Raw genomic sequence first — 23,234 nt, 5'->3', positions numbered from 1 at the left:
GGGGAAAATGATTATGTATAATGTTACCTCTACCATCATGGTCAGACAAAATACCACAAATCCCCTTCTGGACATCTCTACAGGCCTGTAAATTAAAGTCTCCTGCCCAGAAGATAACCGGGGGTCTTTATATTGTGCAAGGGTTTCATCTATTGCTCTTCCTATATCCTGTACTATGGATCCTCTGCTAGCATCAAAGATATTATTATAGAAATTAATGATAACCAAATCCTTGGCTTTATGATGCTCCAAGCATATTAACTGTGCATATGGCCCAACCTCGAAGGCATTTTCCTATTTTAAATTCAGTTACCCTGGTAGATATCAAAGTCAACAGACCACCCTTTGCCCTACCTGCAGCAGAGTTTACTGCATCTACGCAAAAGGATGTATAACCTTCGACATGAATTGGGTCTCTATGCCATGTCTCTTGGAGACAAATTATGTCATACCCTTGTGTAATAAAATCCTTCCAAAAAGGGGTAGAGAGTTTCCCATTTATGCCCGCTATATTCCATGTGGTGATATTAAGTCCTTCTTCCGTAGTATCATATGTAGTATGACGTGAAGAAGAGTTTATTAGATTATTGGACAAAATATTATCAGCTACTGGTATATCGTTGTATTGTACCAGTGCTCCAACCTCCAGTGTATCATTATCTGAGGCCGCCCCACATTGTTTACTATCCCTATTATCAGGGGGGCTACATTATGGTCGGTTCCTATAATAGGTGGTAACAATGACTCTACTTGGTTAATTAAGTACACCCGATCTTTGGGTCCCCTTATCGGGTTTCCGGTGTTCGTGATATGATCATGTATGATATGATTCGTGAGTCAGTCGTTATCTTCTAATGACCCAAAGAGTTGGTATCTGTTAGAAGTTGGAATGGCAAAACCATCTTGAATTTTTTGTTGGGCAAATACAGAATTGGCATTAGTACGGTTGGTAGCCCCAGGATGGTCAATTGTTTGTTTATTTATATATTTACCTGACTGCTTTCCATAGAAATAATCTAATGGGAGTAAAGTTGTATTATACTTCCATTTGGAAGGTGGCGGTGCATTCAGGATACCATCTCTTGCCCAATCTGGTGTTCTGTAATTGATGATCACACAGTCACCCTCAATTTTCTTTTCAAGAGGGCCCAACCAGCCTACTCTCTGGGTCATAATTATCTGATTAGCCCCATACATAGGAAACCCACAGTACTTAGAAAGCCAGTGCAGAGTGTTGTTTTTAAGCATTTGATGACTTTCAAATTGCATGGGCTTCAATTTTGGAATATTGGCAAGGACAGCGACATAAGGGCCACATTCTGGGGGTAAATTAATCACAGCAGAAATTTTATTTTGATTATGGCCAGCGGACTCTGGTTTAGCTATATGCTTAGGCACTAAATTGTCTTGTATATTCTGCTCTTGTAGTACTGTCTGCCCTGGAACATTAGTGGGATTGTTAGAAGGTAATTTTTTAGGAATGGGGTCTCGGCTAATTGTCCCTGACTTCGTAGTACCCCTTGATTCTCTACGAGCTGTTTCTTTTTGGAGGCTTTCCTTAGGGGTAGGCTGATGGATAATTACCTGACTGGGTGCACTCGTGCTATGGTTGCTCTCCATAACTGGTATAATGTCCCTGTTTTGAGATAACATATGGACATCCAGATGGGCTGCTGTATTTGATTTCTCTATCTGGTTTCTAAGTTTATGAACCTCCCTTGCCATAATGTCTAATTTTTTCGTGGATAGGTTTCATTAGCTCAATTAATTTACTATAAACATGTTCTAGATCCATGGTACTTAAAGGTATCGGACTAGTGGGCTTTGATGTAGTTGTTACCATATTGGCTTGGTGGTGTTTACTAGTAACCATATTCACTCCCACATTTTTAGCATTTTTCGGACACCCTCTTTTTTGACTCTTTGGTTTTACTGTAACGGCAGACACAGCCGTAGTGACAGGGGTGTTATCTGAAACCAATATGGGGGTTCTTGACATGCGAGAAGTGTCGTCTCCTGAGCCCACTTCCTGATCAAAACCTGGGGTAGCAGCAGTGCTTATACTCATAATTGGGCTTGGGTTAATAATTTCATTCGGTACTGTGCTTAATCCCAGTGAGATTCAGAAAAGGGGGTGGTGATGAACAGAGTGCCTGAATTAAGCAGACCACTCTTACCCAGTCCAAAGATCAGGGCTTGATCCATCACCGTTTTTTAGCTCACTGCACCATCCCAGCTCAGAACTTGGCTATATGCAAATTAGTCTGTTCCTGTCCCAGTGCATGATGGGAACAGGGCAAACCAAACTACCAAGCCAATTCTTGTACTGGGAAGGAAACAAGCTTCCGGGGACCGGGTTCTGCCATTTCAGGCGTCGTCGGCCCGGCTTGCTTGAATCCTGATGGTGCAATGAGCAAGGGACTCACATCTGAGTATACCCCTCCACGCTTATGGTGGACAAAATGATTCAGAAAAGGGGGTGGTGATGAACAGAGTGCCTGAATTAAGCAGACCACTCTTACCCAGTCCAAAGATCAGGGCTTGATCCATCACCGTTTTTTAGCTCACTGCACCATCCCAGCTCAGAACTTGGCTATATGCAAATTAGTCTGTTCCTGTCCCAGTGCATGATGGGAATAGGGAAAACCAAACTACCAAGCCAATTCTTGTACTGGGAAGGAAACAAGCTTCCGGGGACCGGTTTCTGCCATTTCAGGCGTCGTCGGCCCGGCTTGCTTGAATCCTGATGGTGCAATGAGCAAGGGACTCACATCTGAGTATACCCTTCCACGCTTATGGTGGACAAAATGATTCAGAAAAGGGGGTGGTGATGAACATAGTGCCTGAATTAAGCAGACCACTCTTACCCAGTCCAAAGATCAGGGCTTGATCCATCACCGTTTTTTAGCTCACTGCACCATCCCAGCTCAGAACTTGGCTATATGCAAGTTAGTCTGTTCCTGTCCCAGTGCATGATGGGAACAGGGCAAACCAAACTACCAAGCCAATTCTTGTACTGGGAAGGAAACAAGCTTCCGGGGACCGGTTTCTGCCATTTCAGGCATCGTCGGCCCGGCTTGCTTGAATCCTGATGGTGCAATGAGCAAGGGACTCACATCTGAGTATACCCTTCCACGCTTATGGTGGACAAAATGATTCAGAAAAGTGGGTGGTGATGAACAGAGTGCCTGAATTAAGCAGACCACTCTTACCCAGTCCAAAGATCAGGGCTTGATCCATCACCGTTTTTTAGCTCACTGCACCATCCCAGCTCAGAACTTGGCTATATGCAAATTAGTCTGTTCCTGTCCCAGTGCATGATGGGAACAGGGCAAACCAAACTAATCCCAGTGAGAAGCGCCTTTCCGTCCGATCAATTTCATCGGCAAGGTCGCTCACAGCTTTCACTAGATAGTTATCTAGAATATTACATGTATCCACCTGGATTGGCTGCATTCTCTTTCTCCCCATTTTGGCAAGAGAACGTATTATACCAGTACAGAAACACACAGAAGAAAAGGGACCAAATTCCGCTTGGCTAGCTTACCACAAAGTCCACTGATTTCAAATGTTTATAAGTCTGTCAGTTGGGGAGGAAAAACCAAAAGGGGGGGCCCAGCCCAGCCTCGATCAGCCCCGGACTGCCACATACTGTCCCGCCCTTGTCCCGGGCTTCTCCCGGCGACTCCCACGCACGTCCCGTGACGTGGGGGCTGTGCTGCAATTTGAAGCGCTTCCGGGCGCGTGATTGGCGTTGGCGGATGCTGCCGCAAGGGAGTCTGGGGCGGGTAGTCCAACTCCTCCTCACAGCGGCCGCAGAGTGGTATAGCGGCGACGGGAGGGAGGACCGAGAGACCCAGCGTCCAAGCAGAAGCAAGGTGAGGTAGGTGGCAGCCCCCACACAAGTCGAAAATGCCCCCGCTCCACCGGGGCTGTGCTGCAATTTGAAGCGCCTCCGGGCGCGTGATTTGCGTTGGCGGCTGCTGCCGCTAGGGCGTCTGGGGCGGGTAGTCTAACTCCTCCTCACAGCGGCCGCAGAGGTGGTATAGCGGCAGCAGGAGGGAGGACCGAGAGACCCAGCGTCCAAGCAGAAGCAAGGTGAGGTAGATGGCTGCCCCCACACAAGTCGAGAATGCCCCCGCTCCACTGGGGCTGTGCTGCAATTTGAAGCGCCTCCGGGCGCGTGATTGGCGTTGGCGGCTGCTGCCGCTAAGGAGGGTAGTCCAACTCCTCCTCACAGCGGCCGCAGAGGTGGTATAGCGGCGGCGGGAGGGAGGACCGAGAGACCCAGCGTCCAAGCAGAAGCAAGGTGAGCTAGATGGCTGCCCCCACACAAGTCGAGAATGTATTTGTATGATTAAAATTCATTAAGACCTAAAACAATTTTAAAAAATAATGATTTAGAGTCCTCCAAGGGAAGCATCAAGTTATTCGGGCGCATTAGTATTTAGTATTTGCAATATAACACCGATTTAGACGTTGGCTCATACCTCTCTACATTGTTTGTGCATAGGACCAAGTAGATGACTCACGATTTAGACCTAAGCCATCAAGCATACAACAAATATCTAGACAGTGTAAACACGAGCCATCTATTTGTGTCAGATCTAAACACAGGTAATGCATCTGCAGATCGAGTAAATGACAGCAATCGACAAGCAGGAATGATCCATCTATTTCTAATGTGAACATTGTGACGTCAAGTAAATATGAAACGTTCTATGGTTGCAGAACTTAACCCACACACTGGGAGCAGTGGGGTTACAATAGCATTTGCACAGCTGTTTTTCAATATGTTCAGGAGAAGGGCCCCAGTTCTAAATTGTACATAAAAGCTGCAGGTGTATAGTTAGGAGAAAATGTAACATTTCAGATTTACTTTTTTTTAAAGTTTTCTACATCAAAGTGTTTTTAGTTGAGTTCTTCCTTTTACCTACTCTGCTTCAAATATTAGGTACTATTTCGTTTTAGCACCAAGAGACTCATTGTGAACGGAAGTTTGCACTGTAAAAAACGTACAAGTAATACAATATTACTTCCTTCAGTATGAGCATTACTTGCCCCTGGGTCGGACAGGTGTAAATTTAAAAGGTCATGAAATTGTTGGAAAGGCAAAGCAAATGTACCTAGATGCACATAAAGTTATCATTCTGTGGGTGTTCGTGTCTGTTTCAGCGAACCACGGCTTTCTAGGTGTCACTTACTTTTACAGACTACTCCACACGCCTTGCGGAACGTTTGAAGTTGTAAGTGGTATTTGGCATACATATTCTTGCGTTTGTCATTCTGACTCGAAATGATACTTAAACATATTTAAAGCTGAAAAAATTGGCATGTTGATTTTTAGATGGTGTGTGGCATCTCTCCTCTAGCAAGTGTATTGTAAAAAGTGCAAGTGGCAGCTTCTCTGAGGAGGGGTGTAAACTATATTTGCAGTGTATCAAAAAGGTGTTCTGGAAAATAATGCAGCATTTCTTTATTGTAGATTTCCTACATGAACCCTGCTCTTACTGTGCTGAAACCGGATATGTATAATGCACAACTTCTGCATGACGTGACAGCTGTAGGAGAGCAGGTAGTTCGATTAGAAGCTCATGATATTGAAGATTCTGATGGTGGCAGCGACTTTGAAGACATCATTTTAGCGGATGAAACATCTTTTCTTACTGATGTGAAGAAAAAAAACTCGAATACAAGTATGTCCGAAAATTCCAGCAGGAGACAAAAGAAATATGCATTGAACTTTCTAAATTTCATTGATACCGATCATGGGGGTGACACCTTAAAGAGGACATTGATCAACAAGGCTGTAATGGGTGCAAGATGTGGAATCCATAATCAACCGCACGGCTTTTGCAGAAATCTTGTCCGGACGTCCATCTTGGCTGGAAGGAATTTACAAAATAACTTAGCGCAAACGTCAAACCGTGACCTTTCGGAAAGACGTTCAAGCGTAAGTCATCTTTCTTAAGTTGACTATGAGATAGAAGACAAACTTAATTTTAAGAAAGCTGATTTGTGCTCCTAATAGCTACAGCTGTGTATGTTACAGTTGGATGAAACTTGCATAAGATTATGATACCTATAGTATCCCTAATGTTGCTAAACAATTTAGAAAGGTGGACAAAAACAGCATAGGTCAGAAAAATATTGGTGTGCTCTTTAATCAAAATGTATTGATACTGCAGCTGACTATACGTTTAGCACCTCAGTCATAGTGTTCACAAAATATTAATGTCCTGTGCCAGTAGCCTCTGAGACCTGCTGCAGTTGGGTCTCACTGGAATTCCAGAGACACGAGTTGAAGGCGAATGGAGACAGCACTAGGGATGAAGTCACAGTAGCCAATAAGATATTTTCAAATTTCTTTTATTCTTCTTTAGGTTAAAACAACAGGCCAACAGCCAACGCGTTTCGTTCCTTTTATAGGACCTTCATCAGGGCAGAAACATGTTGTAAAAATCACGTCCCACTTTAAGTATCAAGGTGATAGTCAGCCCACCGATGTAGACACTGTAGGGTCTGATTCTTGCCAGAGCGTGTAAGTGACCCTGGATCAAATTAAATAGGTGGACTCCTTAAGTATTGAATTGGTTCAAAGGGGGATCACCTCTATATTGTAAGCCATTCAACAGTCTATGCAAGGAAGTCCAAATTTAGAATTCAATATGCTGTAATTTTAATCTTACCTAAATAATGTCATTACCGTATCTCAACCAAAATCGATTGACTGTGGTGGTTCCCTCAAAAGTATCAGTCGGGAATTCAGCACAATTAAAAAGATCAGAAAAGGAAGGGTCCTACCACACAAATTTGTAACTGCGTTTAAATGTCCTCGCACGCAGGATTAAAGTGGTTATTGACAACTAATACCTGACAGCTGTCTTCTGGAATGGAAGTAGTTCTAATTGAACTAGCAGCAATAATAAACAGCTGCCCGCAATAACCCAGGACGAACTGAAGCTATGATAAACTTCAGTCGACACAATCGCGAATGCCTTGTATCTCGGCGGCCATAAATAAGCCCGAGCCAGCAGTAGAAAGGAGCAGCAGTATATCATAGCTTCACTTGTCCTGGGTTATTGCAGACAGCTGTTTAATATTGCTGCTAGTTCTATTAGAACTACTTCTATTCTAGAAGACAGCTGTCAGGTATTACTTGTCAATAACCACATTAATCCTGCGTGTGAGGACATTTAAACGCAGTCACAAATTTGTCTGGCCGGACCCCTTCTTTCCTGTTGTAACACCTACCCGAAACAAGGGTTCTGCCATTTAGAAACACCTTTTTGCAAGAAAATAATTGAAGTAGTCATCTCTGTGTGTACCCCATAACCTATTATGTTCGGTGCTTAGTATACACGGGTCGGACATGCTAAGTAATAAAGACAAGCATGTAATTTGAATGAACATCTATCAAATGTGGTTTGTCACTGTAGAGGTCCAAGAGGCCTGTTTGGGAAAAATCTATTTTCCCAGTTTAAGCAAAGTAACTGCAGGCCACTTGTATACAAGTTCTTTTTGTTGGTTCATCAAAAGAAATCTAGTTTAGTTGCGAACATAGATTTTAGATATCTGTAGTGGAAAGGTAACTTTTACTAATCACACTTTGATCTGCGTGCAAGCATGTCAGTGATTAAACAACTTCTGCTGAATGCCCCTTCTGTCAAGTGGCATTAAGTAGCATCCTAAATAGGTATGAAAATGTGTGCTTTCAGGAAAGTATACCATCTTCTACAGACAGAAAGATTTTTGTGGGTAGTCGTTAGCTGGGATAGTCTATTAGCAAAGGAGCTAGAGCAGATGGCATTACAAAGGACTTGAGCAGAGGTCTGCCTTTTGACACTGAGATGCCTTATAGAAGATCAAGTGGCGTAAGCCTTTTCATCTAGAGAATCCTCACAGACAACTATTCTGCCTGCCGAAGGAGGAAAAAGTGTTTCAAAGGGCTAGATGAGGGAGAGGACTTGAGCTTCTGAGGCAAGAGTCTGACCTCTGCCGTTTTGGATGGAGGACTCTGGGAAGGTTTACAGTCAAGAGTGAAATATAGGTATGATGTGTTGATAATGCTTGTAAGTTCCGTGCTGATTGGGTTGATTCTGAGGTTGAAAACAGGGCCGGACTGGCCGTAGCGGGCACTGGGCATTTCCCCGGTGGGGTGGGGGCCAGTTGTGTGGCTGCAGGGGACCTTTTGTATTACAGGGTGCCGGTTTTGCAGCAGTGCTGCAAAATCGGCCCTCTGTAAAGAAAATGCGGGATCAGTGCTTAGCGGGTAACACACCCCTTCCCTCCTGTTTCCACGGCCGGTGGAGAAACAAGCTGCCAGGGTTGGTTGCTGTTCCCAGTCCGGCCCTGGTTAAAAAAGGCAATGGGGGGAGGGGGTCAGTGGGTGCCCCAGAGTGAATGGATGATATGATGGCCATGGTGGTCTGAGTGGTGAGCGGAGACCAAGTGGTGTTCATTTGGCTGGTATGTGCAGGTTGGTCGAAGCTGTTGAGGTTGAGAGTGGTGGGTTGGGAGTCGATGTTTTTGTAGATAGTAGCAATCTTTCTTTGGAAGTAGTCCAAGAGGGTGTCACAGTGTTCTTGAGAGGAATGGTCTGTGTTCCCTGTGGCTGCTGGGTTGGAGACTTCTTTGACTATTTTGAAGAGTTCTTTCATGTGATTGGCCACTGTATCGTTGTGAGCTGTGATGGCTGTTCTCTTGGCTTCCTTAATGCACAGGTGGTAGTTGCGGAGTGCTGCTTTGTGAGAGGCTCTGTCAAAGGGGGTATTTGTGGCACGCCACTGTTTCTCGAGTCGGTAACAGTTGTGCTTGGCGGTTCTGATCTCTGGGGTATACCATCTTGCTTGTTTTGTGGATTTTTTTTTTGCTGGTATCATTGGGGCGACTCGTCAGCACATTTGGTGATCCATGCAAAGAAGTTCTGGATGGCCTGGTCAAGGTCTGATGAAGCTTCGGGTTCAGTGGTGCTGAGGGCCTGTGTCCACTGTGTGTCTGTTACCTTGCCCCAGCTGTGGTGGTAGGATCTGTGATGTTTAGGGATGGTTTGATGAGTGTCGGAGATGCTGAAGTGAACGATTGCGTGTTCAGTCCAAGTGAGTTCTGTGACATTGTTGAATTTGATTCTGTTCTGCAGGAGGTGAAAATGAAGTTGAGTGGGTGTACGGCTTTGTGCGTGTGTTTGGTAACCAGTTGGGTGAGGCAAATGTTGTTCAGGTTCTTCAGGAGTGCGATGAAGTTTGCATAGTTGGGGTTGTCAATGTGGTGGTTGAGGTTGTTGAGGACGTAGTGGTAGGAGTCAATGGCTAGGGGAGCAATGTGGTTGGATATGGCTTCGCAGAAAGATGGCTGTGGTCCCGTGGGTCTATATTCAAGGGTGCCTATGATCGTGGTCTTGGCTTAGGTCTGTAGTTGGAAGTTGAGGTGTTCCATTAGGTGTATTGGGTCGTCGTTGGTGGCGATGCATTGGATGGTTTTCTTGAAGTTGATATTGATGCACCAGCCGTGTTTGTTGGTGCGGTCTCGGTGTATCATCTTGTAGCAATTGGGTGTTGCCGTGGTGATGCCGGGGTTCAAGGTGGGATTGAACCATGGTTCAGGGATGAAGGCAGCATCAGGTCAAGGGTGGTGAGGGTGTCCCAGATTTCTGTGGTGTACTAGGAGAGGGAAAGGGCGTTGAGCAGGATACATTGGAGCGGATCCGTGTTCTTAGGTTAATTTGTTGACCATGGAGAGGAATTGCTGCAGAAGTTGTTTCGGTGTCTGGGGTCCAGGGCCTGAAAGCTCCTTGGAGGTGTAGCTGTGGGTGGCAAGAGGGCCAGGGGACCCAGCGCTGGGAAAGGACGGGCATAGACGGGCTTTCGTTTAGCACACCAATGATGCGCCTGCTGGGCAGCTGTGACCTAGCCTCCATTAAGTAGGTCCTGGGGGAGAGCCGGACGTTGGGTGGTGGGAGAATGGGAATGGCAGGAGGAGGGAAACAACAGTAACAAGGAAGAAACTAGCAGAAAAAGGCCAAGTAGAGGGCAGAAAACAAGCGGAATAGACAAAACAGAGCTTAAGAGGGCAAAACAGAAGGCAGCAAAACGAGCAGGAACGGCAAAACAGAGAGCAGAAAAATGAGCAGAAAGGCAAAACCGAAAGCAAAAAACAAGCAAAAAGGCAAACCAGCGGGCAGAAAAATTAGTAGGAAAGGCAAAACAGAGGGCAGAAAAAGGCAAAACTCAGCAGGAAACGAGCAGAGGAGGCACAAACAGAGGGCAGCAGGTAGACAGAAAAGCAGAGGGTAACAGACTGCGGGCAAGCTGGATAGGAGACGTGTTGCAAGGGGAGCTTGCACGAGGACCTGCTCGATCCAGAAGAAATCATCGGAAGATAGAGAAGACCTGCCTGGTTTGCCAGTTAAAAATCTTGAGGTAGCTTTGCACTTGAACCCAGAGACCCAAAGACTGAAGAAGGAGTCCATCCTGTATAAAAGGCCAGCTGCCAGACAGGAGAGGGTGGCATTAATCCTGTTGGACCTCTTGCTGTAAAGAAATCTGTAGCATGGAAGTCTTCCCTAAGGGCCTTGGAGCTGTAGGAGAGAGCAGAAGTAACTTTCCAAGTATCAAGACAGATTAGAATTATGGGGATTATTGGAGTTCAGTGAATGTGGGGTAGCAGCCTAAATTTAAAGGATGTACTCCCTACCATTATTAAGAGTGTGTATCCATATATACACTCTATCTACAATAGATGGGACATCTGCCTGTTTCCTACATTTCCCACAACAGCCAACCTCTAAACAACCCCTTTAGTTGTTTTTCTCACCTCTGGAGGACCGAGACAAGACGTCAGTAACTCTCAGAGAAAGGTGCACTTTCGTTGGCAAATGATCAGCAGTTTCGATAGCCTTTTACATCAGAGTTTGAGGCTACTGCAGAACTTCTAGAAAGAACTATTAGACTCCTTGGAGCCTTCATGGGCTATAGCCTTGTAACTTATCTTATTTTTAGATTATGTTATGTTACATTATATTGTGCCATGTTCATTGTTCATCGTTTCATATTCTTTATTCGAATTCCAAGAATTCATAAAAGCACAAACACAATTTACACAATTATCATAAAATCCATATAAAATGTATTAAATCAATCAATCAATCAATCAATAAAAACTTTATTCGGATAACAAAGTATCCACAAAAGTACAAATCAGAAAAGTAACAATTTTAAAAGAAACAACATACAATTACATTGTGCATACAGATTCAAAGGTCGAGCATGGACTGTCTAGCTCGGACGGCTATGCGCAAGAAAGTGCTAGTGCGAAAAATGAGTTCATCAATGTCCATAGTTAAGATCAATAAATAAGCGTTTTCCAGGCTAATTGGTTTCAGTTTTTTAAAATATGGGATTAAAAACATTTCAGTGTATTTCATATAAAATTTACAGAAGAATAAAAAGTGCATAGAGGATTGATGGCTTAGTCCATCGCACGGGCAAGGGAGAGGGTCACAGTCTTTCCGATAACCAAGGGAAAACAAAGTGCGAATTTAATTGAGCCTGCCCTTAGGCGGAATAATAATCCTCGCACGCACTGGCTCATCGGGAGTGTTAGATAATAAGGGATAGGCGTAGTTAAAAAATCAAGAGCCAGGTATGAGGAAACAGTGGTCTTAAGGGATTCCAGAGTGAGTCTTTCTTCAGAGTAAAGAGTGTATAAGGCGTTCCTTATCTCATTTTTGGATGGGGGTTTGTCTGCGTTGGGGTTAATAAAAACATAGCCATAATTAATACTACACAGACTTTTATACACTCCAGAAAGCCAAGGAATGTCAAAACATTTGTCACAGTTCCGACAATCGGTGATAATATCCCTAGTAAGTGAGGCCATCGGATTGTTCCAGATGGAAAGCCAAAATAAGGCAGGGCGAGCACGAATGAAGTCCTCGATAAAATTCAAGTTTAGCTCCTTATGGCATACATGTTGCGCAGTTGAAATAGGAACACAAAGTAACTTTCTAAGAAATCTGTTTTCTTCCAACTGTATGGGGCCACATTTGGCCACACCCCAAACCTTATCGGTCTTCTAAGATCTGAGTTTTTCTTTTGTTTATAGCAACTTTGTACCTATGTCTAGCTTCTCTCATCTCACTAAGGCAGTTTGGTTGAAGAGACAGGGCCCTACGTAATTCTCTGTTAGCTGCTGAGCACTCGTTGTTAAACCATCTTGGCCCAGGTTTGGTATCCCTACAGGGTACAGATAATAGGATTTTGGAGGCTGTACGGATATTAACAAAATCACAGACTGCCATAGGATGAGGATCTTTGTCTGATAGACAAGAATTAAAAAGATGTAAATTGCCTCTTACTAAAGCATGGAACGTTTCCGTGATATTGACACCCCGCCATTTAAGTCTGAGTTTGTCTGTAGTAGGAGCAAGATTAAATCATAAAAGCTTAATATACAGAGAAAAGACTCAAACATTGTTCATCATTTTACGGGCTCGAACAACGATTCTCGAAAAAGTGCAAGTGCAACAAATTATCTCCTCATTGTCCAAGGAAAGCAGCAATTGATATGATTCCTCCAGAGTAATTGGTCTATATTTTTTAAAAAGGGGAATTAAAAGCCATTTTACATATTTCAGATAAAACCTGCAAGCGAAGAAAAAGTGTAAATCATTTTGTTTGCTTACCCCATCACAAGGGCAACTCGTGTTATCTGAGATCGGGTGATGGCCCAGAGGAAAAATTCAGTAAGAATCTAACAGTTCCAGCCCTCAGTCGAAACAAAAGACATCTTTCCCAACTTGTCATGGGCAAGGTTAAATATAGTAACAGGGGATATCTGTGTAGTTCCCTGCCCATGTAGGTGGCGACTGTGGTTTTCTCTGATTCTTTCCTGATTCTGTGCGTATTATACAGTGCATAGAGTGCTTTCTTCAAATCGTTCTTATGTACAAAGTTGACTTTGCTTGGGTCAGTGAAGATGCTACCTTTTTCAATGCTGCACAGACTTTTATAAACCCCCGAGAGCCAGGGATCTCCATTCCCCTTTCACATTTTAAGCAATCAGTTATAATTCCTTGGGTCAGGGTCGCTAATTGATTCCTCCAAACAGAGTGCCAAAATAACATGGGTCGAGCGCTAATAAAATCAGATATAAAATGTAGATTTAATTCCTTATGCGAGATGTATTTGGAAGTAGAAATCGGTGCTCCCAGCAGCTTTCTACAGAACCGATTTTCTTCCTGCTGTATACACTGATTCTTTGCCGCACCCCAAACTTCAGTCCCGTAGGTGGCTACGGGGATGCATTGTAGTTTAAAAATCTTTACAATTGCTTCAATGGCACCTAATTTCTTAGGTCGGGGAATACTTAAAATCGAATTGATGGCCTTTGAGAATTTGCTCGTGGACTGGGCCAGATGCCCAGTCCACGAGCCATTCGCAGCAAAGACCGTCCCCAAATATGGGAAATTATGAGTGGAAGTAAGTCTGTTGTCCCCTACTAATATGCAGTTAAGCTGACGTTTCCCTGGACCACATGACATAATAAATGACTTATTAAAATTCACCCGTAAATCCAGTCCATCCATGTATTCTGTGAAACTTTTTACTAGAGTGCGCAGAGAATTAGGGGTGCGGCCCATTATGACCACATCATCTGCGTAGAGAAGTACAGGTAACGATTTGCCATTTATTATGGGAACGTCTGGGGTGGACTTTTCCAGGTGGTTGCTCAGACCATTTTTATAAATAATAAAAAGCAGGGGTGCTAAATCGCACCCCTGTCTTACTCCCCTTCCTATCTTAATTGGTCCTGATAGTTCCCCTCCCATTCCTATCCTCACTCGTGCTTTGAGGTCAGTGTGTATGAATGCTAAAAAGTGGACCAATAATTGGTCCAAGCCATAACTCAAAAAAATAGACCAGAGTTTGGACCTGTTAACTAAATAAAAAGCGGATGACAGGTCCATAAAAGCTAAATAAATAGGGGCAGAACGAGCAATGTTGTATTTATCAATAACCAATTTGAAGTTTAAACATTGTTCAACTGTGCCAACCATACTTCTAAAACCCAATTGGCACGGGGATAAAATGCTACTTTCCTCTGTCCACTCTAAGATCCTGTTGTAGGTGACACGGCCCAGGATCTTTAAGGTATTATCAAGTAAAGAGATCGGTCTGTAATTAACAGGATCCGATCTATCACCCTTTTTATATATTGGGACAATTACACTAGTCCCCCATGTTTCAGGCATAGATGCTTGAGGTAAGCTGTTGAAGACATTCACGAGGCTTGGGGCCCATAGTTCAGGCTTCCATTTTATAATATCTATGGGTAACCCATCCGGTCCTGGGGCCTTGTTGTCAAGGCTCTGTGCAATCGCCTCTTCTACCTCCACCAAAGTTATCTGTAGATTGCCAATCTCAAGTTTCAAGTTTTCAAGATTGCCAATCTGTTCCTGCACATGGTAATTCAAACTATGTGGTGGTGAGGCATACATTTTAGAAAAATGGTTTTCCCAGGAACTACTAGCAATAGTACAGCTGACTGGTGTTAGCTGTTGGCCCATATTTTGCAAATCTCTTACAGCGGGCCAAAATTAATTCCCAGTCTTTCCAGCTGCTATTTCTGCGAGGGCTTCCCATCGTTGTCCCAGAAGAATGCCCTTCCGCTCGTTTATTGTTGTTTTGTAAGTTTTCCTGGCTACACTAACATCTGCCCTAATTCTAGGTATAGCTGTTAGGGCTTTGCTCAATTTCCTATTTGCTTCAGAGCAGTTGTGGTCAAACCATCTTGGGTCTTTTGGGCCCTGGGATAATGGCACTGATAAAAGAGATCTAATCACAGTACATATTTTAGTAAAGTCTTCAATTACGTTAGGGCCTCGAGCTGTTGTCAGTAGACAATAGTTAATTAATGTCTGATGCCCTGTTAATAGGGACTTAGTTATTTCCCCGCTATCTATCCCTTTCCACTTTAATCTCAAATTGTCTATCGAGGGGGTTATGTCCCTCGCCCCTTGTGTAGTAGCATACACAGGCCGTTGAGCTAATCTTAAAGCCACTGTCAAGGGGTTGTGATCCCCGAAGTCTGTTACTACAACCTCTGTGGCCAATATCCGGTCCGCCAGGCAGGGAGAGACAAAAATAAAATCAATAATTGAAACGCTATCTCTGCCTCTGTGTGTTGGCACCAGCTGGGTTGTGGGGTGTGGGCCTAAGTCCATTACATTACTAAGAATGTGTTCGCTGAGAAAGGATCTCAATTCTAATCCGCTCCACACGGCTGGATCTGCCTGTTGTGTGCCTATATTTCGAATGTCTTTAGGGAGTTTAGCATTGAAATCCCCCCCCCCAAAAAAGATCCCCATGCCCTCACCTGAGCCCTGAGCTTTCTTCAATTTAGAAATAAATTTAAAAAGTGCTATAAAATTCTTGTTTGGGGTGGAATTGAAGTCATTATTATAGAAGTATATTAAATAAAAGGGGACTTGACGCTTATATTCTATTGCCTGTATATTGGGATTATTGGTATTTATAATCTTGAAGCTCCCACCAGCTGTTATGCTGATCCCAATAAATAGGCCCCCTACTGCCCGACCAAAATTTGACTTGGTAGCCACTATACTAAGGCATTGGAACCCTTCTATATGCAGATCATGAGGTGCCCATGTTTCCTGAAACATTATTATATCCTGCAAGGAGAGTAGTTGTAACCATTCTTTATCTACTAGTCTTGGCTCGAGACCGGCAACATTCCAGCTGAGGATTCTAAGATCAGAGCCATTACTACTTAGATTACTATTCTGAGGTGCCTCAACTGTTGACCCACCACTGGTTATATCGTGGCTAGTGCCACCATTAGCCTGCCTCTGGGAATCAGTGGTGATCAGTAATAACTGTGTATTGCAGGTCCCCTGAAGTTCTTGCTCCTTACTGAGTGCCGGTAAGTAGGGACATGAGGAGACTAGTAATGTATTGTCATGTGTCATCCTACCTGGCAGTCAGTCTTGTGAGTCTAGGTTAGAGAGAGCTGTTTCAAACCTGTTAAATGTTGATACATTATACTCGTTATACTCGTACCTCCCCTGGTTTGGGGCACTGGTTGGTAATTGGCATCTGGTAATAGGTAGAAGTGGTTGGGTGCGATAAAAGTATCCTAAGGGTAAGATGTATATCCCTTCTCTATCCATGTGCCTTGTCCCCGCTCTCTCCAGAATATTGTGTACTATTTCTATTGAGCCAAAGTTTAGTATTATGCAATCGCCTCTACTAGATTTAGTCAGTCTGCCTATCCATGGGACCCTTCTTGTCATCCTAAATTCCTGAAACAAACAGCTCCCCAATCCCGTCTTAATATCCAGTAGATGGAGTGCCCTGTTTCTTAAAGAACTCCAATGTTCCACTGTATTGGGAGCTAAAGGTGGTACATTAGAGAGGACAATAACATAGGGTGTACATTCGGGCGGTAGGTTCAAATAATCTTTGGTGTGAGTAGTGTGTACAGTGTTTGAACTATCCGTATTCAGGTCCCTATTATTATTGTTATTCCCCATCCCTAGTGTTTCCCTCCTTTGATTTCGATTACATGATGAAGAATGTCCCCTGTTAGTGCCTGATGTGGGGGCACTTGTGCCCGTTCTAATAGGATCACTATTTACAATCATTGGTTGACTGGAGGTAGGTGCCAAACATATACTAGGTCTCCCTGTAGCTATCAAGGTTCCATTGGAAATCTGGCTAGGCTGAGTAGATAATTTCTGTTCAATATTATCGAGTCTAGTGTTAATATCTGCAAGTTTGTTTAACAATGGATTTAACAATTCTCCAAGTTTGTCTACTAACTTAGATAATAACAAATCTTCTAGAGTGGTTTGGGGCTGCTTACAACGGCAATAGCACCCAGGGGTACAAAGATCAAGGGGGCAAATGTCGTTAGCCACCTCAATTGGACCCATCTTCCCATGAGCAGTGCCTTTGGTTTTGGCTACTTTATTGGTCTGTTGGGTTGTGGCAGGTAGGTCCCTTGCTTTCCGTTTCCAGTTTGTGGTTTGAGCTGTGTTTCCCCCACCCTGTTTTTGTCGTGTAGATCATGTAGATCATGTGACAATATGAGGTGGCGGCGGAGGTGGTGGAGGGGCCATACCTGCGTCTACATCTATTGTTATAATGGGTGAATCCACAACTACCAACTCAGGCTCAGGAGATCCAGCAGCTAGAAGGGGATGATTAACCAAGATGCATTCAGCTGATTTAGGTGGAGTGGTAGAAGGACCACTTGTTGCTGTTTCAATGGGATCAGAACGAGTCAGTAACAGTCTTTTTTGTGTGAGCTTAATCTCCTGATTTAGAAAAGATTCCGCCCGGACAAAGAAGGCATCAAGGGGGCCCACAGCCCCGTTACCCCCAGCCCCACTGCGAGTGCTCATTTTACAGTGAAAAATTTAACACCAATATTACAACTATATATAACTGATGTCAAGTTACAAATAAGTATATCAAATAACTAACCACATTACAAGGTGTAGGTCCAAAAGCCCCGTTGCAAAGGGGGTGGCCCTGCCCTGCCTCGTTCTGCCCCAGACGGCCACAGACGGCCCGCCCTTGCCCGGGCTTAGCCCGGCGCCACCCGCGCGCGTCCCGCGACGCGGGGCTCTCGCTGGTTTTTAAGCGCCTCCGGGCGTGGACCAGGTGGGTGCGATTTCCTGCTGCCAGGGACGCTGGGTGTTGTAGTCCCCCCTCTCTGCGGCCGCGCCAAGGTTGCAAAAGGCTGCGTCGGCGGGGAGAGACTGGCGTCAGGGACAGGGGCAGGAAGCGTGGTGCAATGAAGGGAGTCAGGGAGCCAAGCAGCCAAGGATCGCCGCCAAATCAGGTCTATCCACTCGTTACAGTTGCAGTTAAGCCCCCGCTCCCCCGGGACTCTCGCTGTTTTTTAAGCGCCTCCGGGCGCGGACCAGGTGGGTGCAACTTCCTGCCGCAGGGGACGCTGGGTGTTGTAGTTCCCCCCTCCCAGCGGCCGCGCCAAGGTTGCAAAAGGCTGCGGCGGCGGGGGAGACTGGCGTGAGGGACAGGGGCAGGAAGCGTGGTGCAATGAAGGGAGTCAGGGAGCCAAGGAGCCAAGGATCGCCACCAAATCAGGTCTATCCACTCGTTACAGTTGCAGTTAAGCCCCCGCTCCCCCGGGGCTTTCGCTGGTTTTTAAGCGCCTCCGGGCGAGGACCAGGTGGGTGCGACTTCCTGCCGCAGGGGACGCTGGGTGTTGTAGTCCCCCCTCACTGCGGCCGCGCCAAGGTTGCAAAAAGCTGCGGCGGAGGGGGGAGACTGCCGTCAGGGACAGGGGCAGGAAGCGTGGTGCAATGAAGGGAGTCAGGAAGCCAAGGAGCCAAGGATTGCCGCCAAATCAGGTCTATCCACTCGTTACAGTTGCAGTTAAGCCCCCGCTCCCCCGGGGCTCTCGCTGGTTTTTAAGCACCTCCGCGCGCGGACCAGGAGGGTGCGACTTCCTGCCGCAGGGGACGCTGGGTGTTATAGTCCCCCCCTCACTGCGGCCGCGCCAAGGTTGCAAAAGGCTGTGGCGGCGGAGGGAGATTGGCGTCAGGGACAGGGGCAGGAAGCGTGGTGCAATGAAGGGAGTCAGGGAGCCAAGGAGCCAACGATCGCCGCCAAATCAGGTCTATCCACTCGTTACAGTTGCAGTTAAGCCCTGTTATGTTATGTCAATTTGTATAGACACAACTTTCCTGGGAGGGTATCCTGGCACTGAAAGCAGGAGCTGATCGAGTGTCTGGGCTTTATGAAGAGCCAGGTCTTCAGTGTCTTGCGAAATTCAGCAACCAAGGAGGAGGCTCTTATATGCATTGGCAGGTCATTGCAGGCTTTAGGGGCAAGGTAGGAGAAGGCACGACTGCCAGATCTGGTTCTGCATATGCAGTGGGGTGTACGAGTAAGAGTCCATCAGAGCGGAAGTGTCTGGTAGATTTGTGGAGGTTTATGTAGTTGTTGACGTACGTGGTGCTAATGTTGTTTATGGCTTTGTATGTGTATGCAAGGAGTTTGAAGAGTGCTCAATTTTGGACTGGTTGCCATTGGAGCTTTTTGAGGTGCAGGTGGGAGGATGAGGGTGAGCCTGGCCACTGAGTTTTGTATGGGCTAGAGTCTACTGGTTAGTTAAGTGTTGATTCCAGCATAGAGTGTGTTTCTTTATTCCAGTTTGCTGGTGATGAGTGTTTGGATGTGGTCCTGCAACAATTGGGCATCTGGAGAGTGTGGAAGCAGGAGTCGGACTGCATTAACTTGGCCGGTCATTGTGAGCTGATTGTTGATTACTATTCTGAGGTTCTTTGTGTGGGTTGTCAGGAGGGGTGTGGATCTGAGTTTGGCAGACCACCATGTGGAGTAATAGGGCAAGGTGTTTTTGCCAAAGATTGCTACTTCCATCTTTTCTGTGTTGTTCTCAAGGCAGTTGTTCTTCATCCTTCTGGCAACTTCGGTCATGTTGGTGGTGAAATTAGTCTGGGTGTCTATCATCTTCCTGGAGAGGGAGGCTATGAGCTGGGTGTCGTCAGTATAGGATTTCATGTTTATTCCATGGGTCTGAATGATACCGGCAAGTGGGGTCATGTAGGAATTGAACAGAGTGGGACCGAGTGAGGGTCACAGGGTAGGGTAGCAAGGAGATAGGCCGGTAGTTGGCTAGGGTCTTTATGTCTGCTAAGGGTTTCTTGAGGAGTGGGAGTTCTCTGGTGTGTTTCCAGGTGCCAGGTAGGTGACTGTGATAATAGAGTCATTCACAATCAAGGTGAGATGTGTATTGAAAAGGTCCCGTCCTTTGATGAAGACATATTGAGGACAGGAATCTGAGGGTGACCTGGAATGTATGGACTCAATGGTTGTTAGTGTTTTTGAGTTGTGATAGTGAACCACGTGGTAAGGGTGGTCGGGGGGTGGCCAAGCCGGCGACTAAAATGGCCGCTCAGCTCTGAAGCTCCGTCCGGCTATCCAGCTAAATGGCGTGTTCCTGTGTCAAACTTCAACATGGCGGGACAGGCACGATGTAACTGCTCATTGAACCTCTGCTGTATCCTCTGGTACTGGAGCGGGACCGCTAGGTGCCAGGGAACGGCCGCAACGGCAAAGTGAAAGCCTGCGACGCAGTCGTTCTGTCTCAGGCCCATCTCCCAGCCCTTGTTTCCTGTATGCTTGGCAGACTTCGCCCAGAGTAGCAAGTAGCAGGAGACACCAGTGAGAGCCGCTGCGCCCCCCCTTGCACTGTATGCCCGGGTCCCACCAGGCAACCGCAGACTGCTGTACTAGCTATTGGCACCATAGGCGAGTCACGCCTAGATCTTCGGTGTGGGGCCTGGGGGGGTGGGGCGAGCGATACGATTCCGCGTGCCTCACGGCTGCCGGCACGGATGCTTCTTCTGCCTCCGTACACTCGGATGCAGACGTGTTGGTACCACGTGGGGTGGAGATGTGAAGCTCCACATGGGATCATTCAGAGAGCAGTGCTGGATGTATCACCCCGGCCCTTATGCCCTGATCTGCCACATGACGCCGATGCCTTGAACCAGCGCAATAGGCTCTCCTACACAGTGGGAATCGCCTCATGTTGAGTGCCCAGATATTACAGGCTAACCAACTCCCTGATCCGGCACCCTACGAGACGATCATAGACCAGGATGTCTCCTTTCAATCCTGTTGCCGCACAATCCATCGCCTGTGCTCCCCATGATGCGTGTGGGTGTCTGCCCCTGCTGGCAACCTTAGTAGCCTTTATAAAATCAGCGGGCCAGCAGCGTTTTCTTCATTATTATTTGCATAGGCCATCGAGGTGGTGCCTTCCCGCATATTCTCTGAACGTGGTGCCTACACGACCTGATTCCTCACCGGCGGGCATGCTGTTGCCACTTGACGTGTTACATTTCGTTGCAGGAGTGACCGTGAAACACCCTGCTGAGGCCATGCGAATTGCGGCTGACTCACCCTGCGTGGCATCGACCGCAAAGTTCCTAAACAGAGAACGCTCACTTTTGAAAAGATCACAGACACTAACACCGCTCAAAATTCCAACATGGCAGAGTCTGTACAGAGCCTGGGCCGAAGAGACGGATCCTCATACCCAACGCATTCCCTGCTCCAGGAGATGAGAGCAGGTTTTAAAGCATTAGATAGTCGCTTTGCTTAATCTCCCTATTCCTCGGGATCGAGGAAGCAATGAGAACACCACGGAAACTACACGGTATAGTTATTGCTGATAAGTGTTTGTTTAATGAACACAAGTACACACAGCAAAGAGGAAACTATAGAAGATGCAATGAACAGTCTTGCGAAATAAGCGTAAATTATACGATACCCATCAGTCGCATGCCCATACCACTAGGAGGGCCAGGGTCCAACCGTCCTCTGCATGAACACCGGTCCCGGTATTCGTCCAACAGAGGACACCGTGCTAAGTAACGGCCGAAAATGCTGTTAGTTTGTGACTGATGGGTTGGGGTTAAGGTAATGCGTCCGGGCGCTGTGTAAAACGCTCGTCTCGGTAACACCCAGCCGGGCACTCTACCGAGGGTCTGGTATTATACTCTATGCCCAAAACAGAGACCCGGCAAGCACCTCCCTTGGTGTGCGTCTCTGTTCCAATTCCTTCCAGGGAGCGTAGAAACTAACGCTCAACCTAGACTCCACGGCGTTGTCAACGGAATGAGCAGCCGCTCGCTTCTGATGCTCAGTTCCCAGCTCCCGATCAGCGGGACCGCGTTCTCAGCGAATGCAATGCTTGTTGTCCCTGAATCAAGAGTACAGCGGGACACCACCAAACGGACGGCAAGTATTCAAAATATCCGACGGTGTTCCCGGCATTCAATGCGTCTTGAGTACGCCTTCCATTGCGCGCGCTGATCGCGCTTGGCATGCTGGATCACGTAGTTTCTTGTTCCCCATGACGCGGTGATCGGCGGCTCTTTCCGACTGGTGCCGTCCGCGGTGACAAGCCGCGTCCCGGAGATTCTTCCCGACTGGTGCCATCTGCGGTGACAAGCCGCGTCCCGGGGATTCTTCCCGACTGGTGCCGTCCGCGGTGACAAGCTGCGTAAGCATGGGCGTAAAATCCGTTCCGCTCGCGGATTTTGCGGATTTTCGGCAAATTCGCAATCCGCGAACTCTCGCAAACTTGTCGAAAATTCGTAAAATCCATGCGAAGCGGATTTTTTGCTTGGTCGCACTTGCCAACTAGAATACTATACAATTTCGTGGGAGTAAACACTTGCGAACACGTAGATGCGGCGGGCAGCGACAATCGCGCAATTGCGAGATTGCAAAATTTGCAATTTCGCACAAGTAATCCACCAGCAGGCAGCCAAAACCTTGAAATTATGATTTTTATCAGAATAACTCCTCAGGTTGACATTTGCCTGCACTTTTTCTTTGCAAGGAGTCCATTTGGGGGGGGGGGGTGGGTGGGAGGAAGGAAGTGCCCCACAGTCTCCAACTTCCTGTTCCTGTCCAGCAGGCTCCTCCCAGTGCTTTCTTCATGTGCTGGTCACTTTGATTTGGATCTTGACCTGGAAGGGTTACTTTTTGTGGATGCTGCTGGATATTTGGATTTTTGCAAAACTGAAAGCACTCAGCAGGTGCAAAAGTTCAATCTTATCATTAGTAACCTTTCCCTGAAGTGCTTCCTGAGGGGCCCCTTCAGAGTTCATTTGCCTACTTGCAACTATTCTATGACCCTGCTCTGACCCTCACAGCAGGCTCAGAGAATAGCTACAAGTATACAACAAAGGTCCTGTTAAAAAAATTACACTGCAACAGAAAGCAATTACAGACAAAACTGAAAGCACTCAGCAGGTGCAAAAGTTCAATCTTATCATTAGTAACCATTCCCTGTAGTGCTTCCTGAGGGGCCCCTTCAGAGTTCAGTTGCCTACTTGCAACTATTCTATGACCCTGATCTGACCCTCACAGCAGGCTCAGAGAATAGCTACAAGTAGGCCACAAAGGTCCCGTGAAAAAAAATTGCACTGCAACAGAAAGCAAATTACAGATAAGGAAGCAGGTGCCAGCCAGACTGGAAGTTTAAATTCAGTGACACATTAATCAACCCCAAATTAATTCATGTCAGTTGAAGCAGGGCAGGTGTGCTTGCTTTATTTCACCCCCATAATCTACAGTGATAAACCAACCAGAGGGTGGCATGGGTGTACCAGAGGGTGGCAGTGGTGAAACAGAGGGTGCTGT

At 46.2% G+C, this 23,234-nt stretch overlaps 1 protein-coding gene across 1 annotated transcript in view; it reads left to right on the top strand.

Annotated features, from left to right (window-relative positions):
- The window catches only part of LOC144828105 (uncharacterized), a 431,229-nt gene extending 411,583 nt beyond the window's left edge, over positions 1–19,646 (top strand). The window contains exons 4-6 of the mRNA XM_078686230.1: positions 5,486–5,953; positions 18,726–18,884; positions 19,455–19,646. Coding sequence (XP_078542356.1) covers positions 5,486–5,953; positions 18,726–18,884; positions 19,455–19,646 — 819 coding nt within the window. The remainder of the gene's footprint in view (positions 1–5,485; positions 5,954–18,725; positions 18,885–19,454) is intronic.
- Positions 19,647–23,234: the final 3,588 nt, after the last annotated feature.

This window comes from Lissotriton helveticus, chromosome 4_1 (genome assembly GCF_964261635.1).
Source record: "Lissotriton helveticus chromosome 4_1, aLisHel1.1, whole genome shotgun sequence".
Lineage (NCBI taxonomy): Eukaryota > Metazoa > Chordata > Amphibia > Caudata > Salamandridae > Lissotriton > Lissotriton helveticus.
Note: the sequence above shows the minus strand (reverse complement) of the source record. Positions and strands in the feature narration are given on the sequence as shown.